General features: G+C 50.0%; 4 protein-coding genes across 4 annotated transcripts; 2 read left to right on the top strand and 2 right to left on the bottom strand.

The window, feature by feature from the left end:
- Window positions 1-3,068: 3,068 nt before the first annotated feature.
- On the top strand, window positions 3,069-4,769 carry N7489_002301 (uncharacterized protein; the record flags this gene model as incomplete). The annotated part of the gene is made up of 1 exon (XM_056708056.1): window positions 3,069-4,769. The coding sequence occupies one exon, from the start codon at window positions 3,069-3,071 to the stop codon at window positions 4,767-4,769; it is 1,701 nt and encodes a 566-aa protein (XP_056572358.1).
- Window positions 4,770-7,475: 2,706 nt separating this feature from the next.
- Window positions 7,476-8,216, bottom strand: N7489_002302 (Yae1 family protein; the record flags this gene model as incomplete). Its single annotated transcript, XM_056708057.1, has 1 exon — window positions 7,476-8,216. One exon carries the CDS (start codon window positions 8,214-8,216, stop codon window positions 7,476-7,478), a length of 741 nt encoding a protein of 246 aa, XP_056572359.1.
- Window positions 8,217-9,114: 898 nt separating this feature from the next.
- On the top strand, window positions 9,115-9,903 carry N7489_002303 (uncharacterized protein; the record flags this gene model as incomplete). Its single annotated transcript, XM_056708058.1, has 1 exon — window positions 9,115-9,903. The coding sequence occupies one exon, from the start codon at window positions 9,115-9,117 to the stop codon at window positions 9,901-9,903; it is 789 nt and encodes a 262-aa protein (XP_056572360.1).
- Window positions 9,904-10,225: 322 nt separating this feature from the next.
- Window positions 10,226-10,745, bottom strand: N7489_002304 (uncharacterized protein; the record flags this gene model as incomplete). Its single annotated transcript, XM_056708059.1, has 2 exons — window positions 10,226-10,591; window positions 10,644-10,745. 2 exons carry the CDS (start codon window positions 10,743-10,745, stop codon window positions 10,226-10,228), a joined length of 468 nt encoding a protein of 155 aa, XP_056572361.1.
- Between the last annotated feature and the right edge of the window lie 624 nt (window positions 10,746-11,369).

Genomic DNA, 11,369 nt, shown 5'->3' on the forward strand with positions numbered 1-11,369 from the left:
TCAAGTGCGCGAGGCGACCATTCAATCTAGAGAGGAGATCCGGGGAAGATACGGAGTCGAGTTATGCTCCTCTCTACACATACCCAATTTGGGGTTTATAAGTGCAAACAGCAGTAAAAGTGGCTAGAAATTGCTTCGGGGGACACTTTTTTGTACGGGGTTGATCTGTGCACAAAAACACCATACAAAGTGGGCCGCTCTTAACCCGGACTGGCTTTTTGACTTGGGAATGACTATCTATAGTGTCTGTTCAAGCAAAGGTCCTTACAGAATTTCGTAGAGATGAATTGAAACGAAGAGCAAGAGTATTTCACTGAATAGTTCACCGTAGTCTCATAGACAGTCGCTTTTTCAAGTGAATTCTATTGGCACTATTGTATACGGAGTAGGTAAAGCCCTATTCTCGCGCCGAAGGCTCGGTGCTAATGCCAAAACGGTATTTTGGCACATTCCATTTGTTCCCTATGAGGACAATATTAATCTAGTTACGTGGGCAGTAATACATGTATGCAATATAGTGAGCACAGCCCCTAGCTACCCCCAATTCCAATACCTTAAGCCAGGAGGCCCTCAATACAACACCCCACCGTGACCGCAACGAGACACCTAAACAAACAGAAGCAAGCACTACGGAGTACGGAGGACGGAATACAACCTCAAAAGTAATATTCACCCCCTGTTCAAAGGCCTGGACCTCAGGAGCAAAAGGACAGCAAGGGCCTAGGAATCGGAAAATTCGATACCTCAATCGGGCCGGGGAAGGGCTTCCCGCAGCGCGGACGCACGAACAGAAACCCGCAAAGTCTCCAGAAAGGAGCGGAAACCCAGTACTGAGGTAGGTTTCAAGCATGCCTTGCAGCCTGCAGCCTAGCTCCGCGGGAGCTTGGGTGTTTTGGATCGGTGTTTCAGTTTCCTTTGCTTTCCTTTGTCCAGGGTCTTGGAATTGGGAGCTATTGGCCAACGGAAATATGTTTTGCAAGACAACTCCGGGGATTCATGAATTGGGTTCCTTTCGGAAGGGATCTGTGCTAGCCCTGTGGCTCTGGCATATTGAATTGTGCTGATCATCCGTCAATTATTAATTTTGATTCTCGTTATTTCAATAACGTTCTGGACCGAGTAGTCCTGTTCTATCGAGGGAAGTTGGGATTGGATTGTTGCTTCATTGCCACTTGAAGGATTTCTGTGGGAGGTAGTACTCATGTACTCCATCTAGGAGTTGTTTTCACTCGAGACGCTGCTAGCCCATTGGAAACAAATATATTCAAGACTCTATGTGTCTGCACTCGACATCTAAGAATGTGACCGGGAGGACGGGAGGCGAGGGCTTCTGCAGAGGTTGCGTCCCCGGCGAGTTAATCGCTCAAAGGCCGCGAACAGTGCATGAAGTGCATAGACTGGGCGAAAGAAAGTTATTGGGACTGCAGATCAGGGGGTAGGTACTACTGGGGGATGCGTCGATATTTATACCGATGGGCGGCTGCACCTCGGCTGTAGGTATAGCGGGATGCATGCAAGTCAACCTTTTCGATGGAATGTGGGGTTTATTGACTTAGCTGAGCATATGTCTCGAGTTTGTTTTGTTTTGATTTGGTCTGCTTGAGGGCCTGCAGATTTGCGACAATGGAGAATAATAGCACCCTTGGGGTGTATACAATATGGAGCTGAAACCGTGATATAGGAGCTGGACCCTGCAAACACATACCACATACATTGACAAGCTGGAAGTGAATTTGTATGGTCGGATCAAACATTAATCAAAAGAAAAGACTTCCTTGATGCACCAATGGCAGCACAATGTCAGAGTTACAGATGCACAACATATGTGATTTGTCCACTGTCTATACGTGAGCTCCTTGGGTGTCCGACCATCCTGTCTCTGTTGCGGAAAGTTAGGATGGCTCATCCGACTCAATTAAATCCAGGTACGGAGTAGTCCGTATTTATTAAGGAGTCAAGGCAAAGGAGAAATACGAGAAACAGGGAGAACTATCTTCACTCCTACAAAGGTGCAACAAGACATGGTGTCACTGCTCCGTATAGAAAAAGCATTAAAGGTCTCTAGCCAGCCACTATTGGGGACTCCGGACTCTGTACTCAAAAGCAAGAAAATAAAAACAAAACAAAATAAGCCCATGACGTAGTCGCGAGCAGAACAATTTCCGAGATGGAACGTTGTGGCATCGAATTGTGAGGCTCGAATTTTAAGGAATGCTAAGAATGTCGAAGAGATCGAAAGGACCAAAGGCCAAAAAGTCCAAAAAGTCCAAAGCCCAAAGTCCAAAAGTACTCTGAAGTACTTTGAACTGCCAAGTGACAGAGCAATAGACCCTATAAAATAGACCCTATAGATCACGGCGATCGTTAGTGGCTGATCCCGGGACCTCCGTGGACTTTTGATATCTCACATTTTCTCTCCCAGCCATCTGCACAGGATTTCTGCACTCTGCAGATGTACGGATTATTTTTCTTTTGACCTTTTTTGCCTCTGAGCTGAAAACTATTTCAAATATATGTATAAAAAAACAAAACAAATGAGATCTGGTGGTACAATTCCTCGTGTCACTTCCATGGCTTCCAGAGCCCATATCACAGATCACAGACACACAAGAGCACAAGGGGACACAAACACATACAATTCACATTGTATTCGGGATGTTTCTTTTAGTGTTATTGTACGGATCGAGTTCCGCGCGCCCTTGCTGGGGGACCCAATCGAAGGGTCCTTGCTGCAACCCCATCCCTACGGAAGGGGACCATGCAAGGTCAGATAGGTCATGATCGGCTGTGCTTTTGTTTACATTGTGCCATGGTGCATTGGCATGCATCTGTTTTTCGGGCTAGCCACCGGATCATTGTCCTAGGGCTTCTAGGTCGAGGTTATTTTTGGTATAAACATATCCCCTTCACCCTGGCCTCCACTTCGGTCATTTTCATTCTTCATTCTTCATTCTCTTTCTCTCGTCCTGTGGCAATTCTTCTCTTGATCTGTTGTACTGTGCCTAGATCCTAGAGATCTTGCTTACTCGTGTTTCATTCTCTTTCATATTACTCGAGCTCACAGTCCCATGGATCAAAGAGGTCTTTATTGTCCAGGCGAGTTGGACGTCTTGCACCAAGATCGGAATAGATCAGAGACTACAATCTGTCTCCCATCGCCCTCACCTGCAAAGCGAGCATCATCTTACTACCCGGCTGGCCCAAAGGTCCTGGAAGAATCAAATCTCGATCCCTTCTACCTGGAAGAATCACTGGCTGCCACGCCATCTTGGAATCCTTACACATCGGACATGCGCAATGATAGCTTTGAAGACGAAGACCAGTACTACACCCTGTCCCTGACCCACAAGGACATCCACCACCCATCACAATACGGACCAGATCGCTCCACACTTGCGCAGGTGGAGTTGGAGAACAGCTTGAGATTCCACCGATACACTTCCTCGACGGAGGAACACAGTCCGCTGCACAGCAGCCAGGTCTCGTTCAGCTCCGTTCACACAGACAGCACTACTCCCGACTTGACCCCCAGCAGTTCTTTTTCTTCATCCTACGATTCACCTAGCTGCCCCGACGCCGTCTTGGAGGCGACTCAGCAGCTTTACAAGCACGCAAACCAGGTCCAGATTGAGCCCCGTCGCCGCTTCTATCTGCCTGCCTCTACACCACCTACGTACTCCCTTCCGCCTCCACCTCCTCCGCCGGTGGCTCCCCTCAACCCGGCGGATACTCGCCCAACCACACCTTGCTTCCAACACTCAAACGACTCTACTACTACCATCACCATGGGCTACGAGGACACTACAGCATCCTGCTCATCGCGGTCCCGCCGCCGGAAGCAGCCTCCTAGCGGTCTCACTCTGTCGCGTACCGCGAGTTCCCCCAGCACGTCTCGTCGGAAGCAATCCAGCCCTGGAACCCGCCCTCCTCTGGATCCTTCCATGATCTCTCCTCCATCCTTGATCAACCCAGTCACCATGGAGCCTCACATGACCCATTTTGACCACCCTCTCTTCATTCCCGCCAACGACTGCCCTAGTCCCGTCCCTAGTCCTGTGGCTAGCTCCCCACCCATCTCCCGCCAGTGGACCGCAACCTCGATGGAACGCCCTTCAATTTCTACCATCGACGCCTTCTGTGAGCAGTCCGTGTGGGAGTCGGATTCCGATTCGGAGTCTGCTGGGCGTAAATCTATGTCTCGTCGGCCTATAGACACACTCCGCAAGGTTCGCAGCCGTGCTAAGCTCCGTGCCGCCAAGTCACAACCCAAACTTCATCAGGCTATGCTGGATGGTCAGACATGTGAGCAGTTCCCATGCATGCCAGAGGATATTCTCGGAGAGCCTATTCCCGAAGCCTTCCGTCCCAGCATGGACCGTCCCAGCACTAGCAAAGAAGCGGTGCGAGCACACAGCGGGCTGCAGACGTTGCGTCTTGTCGCTCCTTCCTCCGCCTCTCTAACCCGCTCTCGTTCCCGCAAGAACAGCAGTCTCAATAGCTCCGACGTTGACCGATCCGCAGCTGCCGCTTTCCAAGCTCAGTTCCGCCGTCGTCAGCGTTCCGACTCCCCCGAATACTCCAACTCTAGCTCTGACAAGGGTGACAAGGAGAAATTGACCTCGTTCTGCTATGACCAATACTCTCACACTCCCACCAATGGAGCTCGTGAGCAAAGGCCTCTCTTCGAGCGGTTCATGAACTCCCTGCGTTCGTTGAACTGCCAGAAGCCCCAAAAGTCTCACAAGAAGACCAATGTTACCACCATCTGATGCATTTTCCCTCGGCGTTCCGGTTCTCTGGGTTCAATTTTAACGGACGAAACTATGCTACAACATACCGACTTTACCAACGATCCCTCCAACGATTTCATATGACTGTCTTCATGTCTCCAATGTGTCTCGATTACGAACACGTCCACTCCCTGACGCGAAAAATCTGATTTTGCTTCCTGCGCACCATGAAAATAATGAACTCTCCAGACCCGATTGTGGCTGGACACAGACGCACCCAAAGACGTTCTCTACCTGCGATATCTCGCGCCACGAAACGAACCTCATGCTTAGTCCTAGAGGCCATGAGGCCATGACTACCGACTTATGACTCGATACCCTCGAGCTAACTATCTTTAATTTTCCTACTCGTCATATCTTTGCACTGATTTTCTTCCATGTCTTGATTGCGCTATTTCGCGTGCTGTACTACCATCGCTCTGTTTTATTACGAAGTTACTATCGACAACGGTCTTCATTTTTACCATGTCTGACTGAATTATGTCCTGCTACTACTGCTACGACAATCATTTCCTTCATCAACCTGTGATTCATAATTTCAAAATAGAGGAATACGGCGCCTTGTGTGGTCTGTGTTTCTATGACCAAAAATCTGCCTTCTCTGGATTCTTTTGCATTCATCAAAAGTTGTTTCACTGCCTCATTCATGGATCTTCCACGGATAGACAAAATAGAAACCATCACATTTTATCTCAAGCATGAATGGTCCTTTGTTACTTCGTTGTCTAGGAGATGGGCACGTTTTGAGGAATGCTGGACTGCGGAGTCCGGACGATCCTCAAAGGTATCTTGAATACTACCGCAACCTCCTTGAACCATCAACCCGACCGAGTAATGACGACGATGTAACAGCAACTTCTACATAGGCAAGGCATTGCAGTCCTATGCGATGCATGAGGGGCTCAATTACACAACCAGAAAGCCCTGGAACAACAAGGGCGAAGGGAATCACCAAACCTTCCCCTAGGCACAAACTAACATCCTCAGCTAGCTTCACCTCTGAACAGTCAACTCATCGCCAGAACTTGCACAACCCGTCTGGCCACGTATGCAGTGCGTCATGGTCATTCCATATGCACAGTCGCGCGCAGATTCTCTTGCAGTTATTTTAGAACACTGATGTCTGGCCAGAGGATCGAATCCTGGATCCAGGGTATGCCAGCATGAGAACACGAATGCCATACAACAAGTTACCTGTCTAATTCTCGATACGCAGCGCATTCGTACGTTCCCCACAACGGCTGCACCGCGGACCCCGGGGATCCACTGGGGATGTGGAATGGCCTTGGATCGACATGTCGAGGCTGAGGTTTGAGGATTTAGGGCTTGGGATGACACACGCCAACTGACACTGACCGACAATTGCGCCAATGTACACCACTCACGCAATTCACATAATCGGATTGTCCTTATTCAAATACAAACCCACTAGCGACATCTTGAATAATCAAATATATTGTACATAGTCAACCCGGATATGATGACAAGACCTATCTATCCCTTGCATGAGCCGCGCCTCAACGTCCGCCAATAGCCACCATCGTCCGAGACCTTGTATCTTGACCTCGGCTGAAAAGACCCAAACCATATCATTTTGTCCATCTACTTTGCTCCCTATGTGATACAAGCTTAAATCAAGACTACCGATCTGATGCACGAGAAAAAGCCAAACCGCGTTGTCCCCTCAATCTGATATCACAACTCCATTTTCTCCTCAATACAACTCAAACTAACACCCCGATCTCCTAATCGCCACTTTGACAGGTACGCTAGACAGGGGTTTCATTTAGGCTGGCCAAATAAATCTCCATCTCCCTGTGCCGGAGCCCTTCCGCGGTGACCTCAGGCGCAAGGTGGTCCACCGGCTGCGCCCTTATTGCGTCCCCGAGACCCGCCAGGTTGGCTGGTTACAGATCTATCGGAGTTTGCGATGTGGGGCTGTAGGGAGCTCGATCCGGGACTGGGCCGTCTAGACCTTTCTGTTGTTGTTTTGTAGGTACTTTGGTTCTGTGAGATGACTACTTAGGACGCGCAGGGCTACAATGTGTGACATATGACTTGTCGTTCCTGCCTCGTGTTTGACAGGCAGGCAGTTTGCTTTTCTTGCTTTGACAAACAAAACCAGCTCTATTTGCAGAATACGTGGACATAAATCAGCCGCTGGCTATCATCCCAAAGTCTCGCGAAATGTCTCTGAAACAGTAGAAAAGGTAAAATCGGATACCAGATCCAACCTGCAACACCACCATGGCAACAGCCGTGTCTACGGTAGTGTGCAGAGACCCCAGCGTCAGTGTCTTAGAGGAGCACGACCATTCTATCCCAAACAACCGAGGAAACACAGTCCGGACCGGCCTTCCGCCCTTCCCGTATGTCGCATCAACCTTGCAGTGGCAGCAGCGACTGTTCCAGGTATTTGGATACTCGCATCCCCGCGGCAGGGATGATCCCTGCAGCGGGGACCTAGCAGCGGAGACCCCGGGAGATACTCGACCGGCCCATCGCTGCAGGAACTTAATCCTGCTTTCGTATCTGCAAGATGAGAGGAGACCTTTTCCTTCCTTCGTCCCTGTCTCTGGCGGGGCACTGTGGTGTCGATCTCCAGACAAATCACAGCCTTGTGTCGTATCCATGACAAACACATAGTGCAAGCCGTAAGCAAGTCTGCATAAATCCAAGACAACTTCAACTGTGGTCCACAGCCTGACCCTCACCCTTGCCCTCCTCCTTCATCTCCAAAGCCTCCATATTCTCCTCCCACCCCGGAACCCCAACCCTCCCCTCCCACTTCGCAATAACAACATCCCCTTTCCGCCCAAGCTGCACCTCCGCCCGTTCCTCCTCCCCATCCTCCGCCCTCGGCGCAATCTCCGGCGCACCACCAGCCTCAGCAAAAACAGCCTGTACATCCAGCTCCTTCAACGCAGCTTCATACAGCACCCGCAGCTGCTCCCTCTTCTGTCGACGCAATTCCGCAATTTCGGTAGCACCGTCCGTCCCCGTAGATACAGCAGATTGACCCCGCACCGGCTTCTTCACAACACCCGGTCCACTCCGCTCCTCAAACCCGCGTAACAGTCCCTCCATAATGCCCAGTACAGTACCGGCGCGCATACCCAGCTGTGCGCCGACGGGGAAGCCTCCGTCGAAGCCTTCTTGCACGTGCGCGCCCTTGGAGGCGGATGTGCCGTCGCGGTAGCCTGCTGTCACGTGTTGGCGGCGGAGGCCAGGGAGGTCGGAGGGTTCGGTTGATTGGGAGACTGCGGTTGTTGGTGGGAGTGGTGCATTAAGGGTATTTTGGGGCGGGGAGGAGCCGAAGATGTCGTCGAGGGAATTGTCGTTGTCGACTGCGGGGTCTTGAGTTGACATTGTTGTTGCTGGGGAGGATGGTGCGGATTGTGCGGATGATGAGTCTGTGTTTGTCATTGCCCAGATGGCGTGGGTTATTCCAAGGTTGCCTTGGACGACTGTAGGGTTGGTGTCAGTTGGGATGTTGTTGGCCTGGAAAAAAAAGATCGCGGGTCGGCGGGGCGATCCGTTGATCCACTGACGTCGATGGACTAAATCGGGTTTATTAGGGTTACCTAGGTAGTTCAGGTATTCGACAATAGATAGCTCCTAGGTATTATATAGTCGTAGGTCATATGTAGAAAGTTAGATATGAATAGTAGGTAGCATAACATAGTCTTGTGCAGGCCAAGGTGATTTACTTCTCGAATTCTTCTGCTCTAAGGACGGGATATTTCTTTCTGAATAGTATACCCCTCTTGATCCTTCTCTTTCTACCTCAAACCGCGCCGATTCCTTTATTTCTTGCGGCTGGTGCAGTGAAGTAGGTCGTCTACAGTGAGCTAGGAGAGACCATAGAAATGGGAAAGCTAATGACGGCTGACTTGTTCGGTGTCCTCTGGCTTTCCGCCATTCCTGGTTGCTGCAATGGCACCTCAACAGAGGATTTCTATCAACATATCCCTGATTGTCAGAACTACTCAGAGAAGACATAAGGTGTCGGCTGTTGTGAGTTAGTCGGAGCGGGTCGGGGTGATCTCTCGATCTATAGAGCTACGATGTACATCGATGGTACGTGTATATTCTCCCGAATGTGTTTAATATGACATATCTGCAAGTCCGGTAGTAGGAATACACATATTGAGATACAAGTGGTCCGACATGCAATGACCAATATCATGTTGGCATGTCCTTTATTTCCTTTGGCCCCCAAGCGCATCATATGATATGCCCGAAGCAGTTAGTAACTGCTAGCCTCGCTTTCTCCATTTGGAATCAACTTGAAACATTCAAAGCAACCTCAACCCTCACAGCTATGTCTAGACTCTCCCTCCGACTACTAGGGTTTACAACCGCCGCCACCGGCCTAGCCGGCTACAGCATCCACCGTGGACTCTGCCATCTGGAAGAAAAGTATCCAGCGCTTCCTCCCGCAGCGGGGAGCGAAGCCCTCCGCAAAGCACACAGCCCAAATACCCAGCACTGTGCATATACCGACATCTACGCGGCACAGATACCCCTACAAGTCATCGAAGCACGCGTCCCAAACGCAAAGACACCAACAAAAACAGAGCTCGAATACGCCTGGGCTAGATCTGTCACTGGAAGCAAAATCCTACGAGTCGAGGGCTCTCTCCTCGGACTACTCACGAACTTCCGTTTCGCACCATGCGACACAGGCAACTCAGCGGAGGGGTTTTCACCGGACAAGACCACTGGTGCGCCGCGCATTCTGCTGAACGGTTTATTGCAAGTGCAGCGACTTCCGGCCACTGACGCAGATAGTAATGGACTACTGGTCTCGATGAAACTGCCGGACGCACCCCGCCTGTTCTTTGAAAAGATTGCGCGTTGGGGGTATCCTTGGCGCTTGATGTCGGGTGTGCGACATGAGATGAGTGTTTCTGAGCCGTTCCAGAGAAACGGGGGTAAATTTGTTGAGGTGCGATTCGCAAGTGCGCATGATTATGAGGTTGCTTATGCAGAAGGTGAGCTGGAGAAACAGAAGATCATTCCAGCTTGGGTTCTGAGGTTGCATCGTGGATATGCTAGGTTCGTTCTTGATTCCGCTGTTCGGGAGTTGCAGCGGGAAGTTGAGAAATAATGCTGCTAATGCGGGCTATATGGGCTATTTGCATATTCCAGACCTGAATTTATCGGGCCCATCGGTTTGCGGCGGAATTTCTCAAGTCATGGAAGCTCTAGCGTACTCCGCTCTTACACTCCCCTCTCGATATCAAAGCATACATATACTTGACAATACTTAGTATTGAGTCTAATTCAATTGATCGCAACTTCATTGATTGCCTGCACTTTCTCTACCCAATAAATACCGCGCCCGACCTTATAAACGTATGTATCAAATTGATATACACCCTATTTACCACGCAGTATTATCATTTCTCCAATTATCAGGTCATACCCGTTTATTCCCCCTGACCTTCCTCCTCATCGCCCCCATCTGGAACACAAGCATCCCCATTCGGAATAATACTCCACGACTCAAATCCATTGTACAGATAGCACACATCCCAACCATTGGTAATGCTAGCCAGCAGACTATCCTCCCCACCGGAGCAGTCAGGAGAGCTGAACATGCAAAGATCATAGCGGTTTGTCTCCGAAGGGCTCTTCCACGAGATACTCTTGACATTTGTTGAGTTGAATTTGGCAAGATTCAATACCTGACAGTCACGCCGTTTCGCGCCAGAGTAGTGGAGAATGGAGTATTCGATATTGTTCACGGAGCTATTGCAAACCGCGGGTGCTTCACTGAGGAAACGGAAATCCCACTACAAAATATTAGCAGGCTTAACTACACCAAAATTCAGTTGGTTGACGTACAGCTCTGTAGGCAAGGACTGCGAGGTCTTCAGGGCTGGGTAGTGCATTCACAGTCCAACGAAAGAGGCCAATGGCCATCAAGCATACGGCGAGGAATTTCATTGTGTAGTTGGCAGAAACAAGCCCTGTGATAAGTAGGGCTTAAGGTCTGAAATAAGCTGGTATAAAGTGTTTATCCGAAATATTGAGAAGCGTAGAATTGCTTCTTTTTAGTTCTTTTTATACACCACTCTCACGCTAAAGTCAGGCTATTTTAGTACACAACTGCACCTGCAGAAGCGGAGCCAGCAGATCCAATCACATCCATCGTCAGCCAGTCGAGACTCCATGGGCTCGAGGGCACCTCCTTTCAGCTGCAGCTAAAAACCAGCTGAAACAACTTGGCCAAAGAAAGGTCATGGCTCCGCACGGAGTAGAGGGGTCTCGGATACGTTTTTCTTGGCATCGGGGGGAAAGCGAAGTTATTTGGCTGCCATTAGACGCAACATCGTCGACCATTCGTGAAGGTTCTTGTGGTCCGGGCCTGGTCTCGGGGGAATAAAAGGCGAGCCATCCCAATGGTGGTTGTCTCGTCAACTCAGCATTTCAGCAATACGGCGCAGGTGCATTTAATTGGCTCAGGACCGACAGGGCCGGTCTTACGTGCAGCTTGCATTGTAGATTAGGGCTTGGTGGAAGACGAGCGACAGATTTCCAGAAGGCTTGAAGTTGAGTCTGACGTTGCTG

The sequence above is a fragment of the Penicillium chrysogenum genome (assembly GCF_028827035.1).
Source record: "Penicillium chrysogenum strain IBT 35668 chromosome Unknown utg000001l_segment0_segment0, whole genome shotgun sequence".
Lineage (NCBI taxonomy): Eukaryota > Fungi > Ascomycota > Eurotiomycetes > Eurotiales > Aspergillaceae > Penicillium > Penicillium chrysogenum.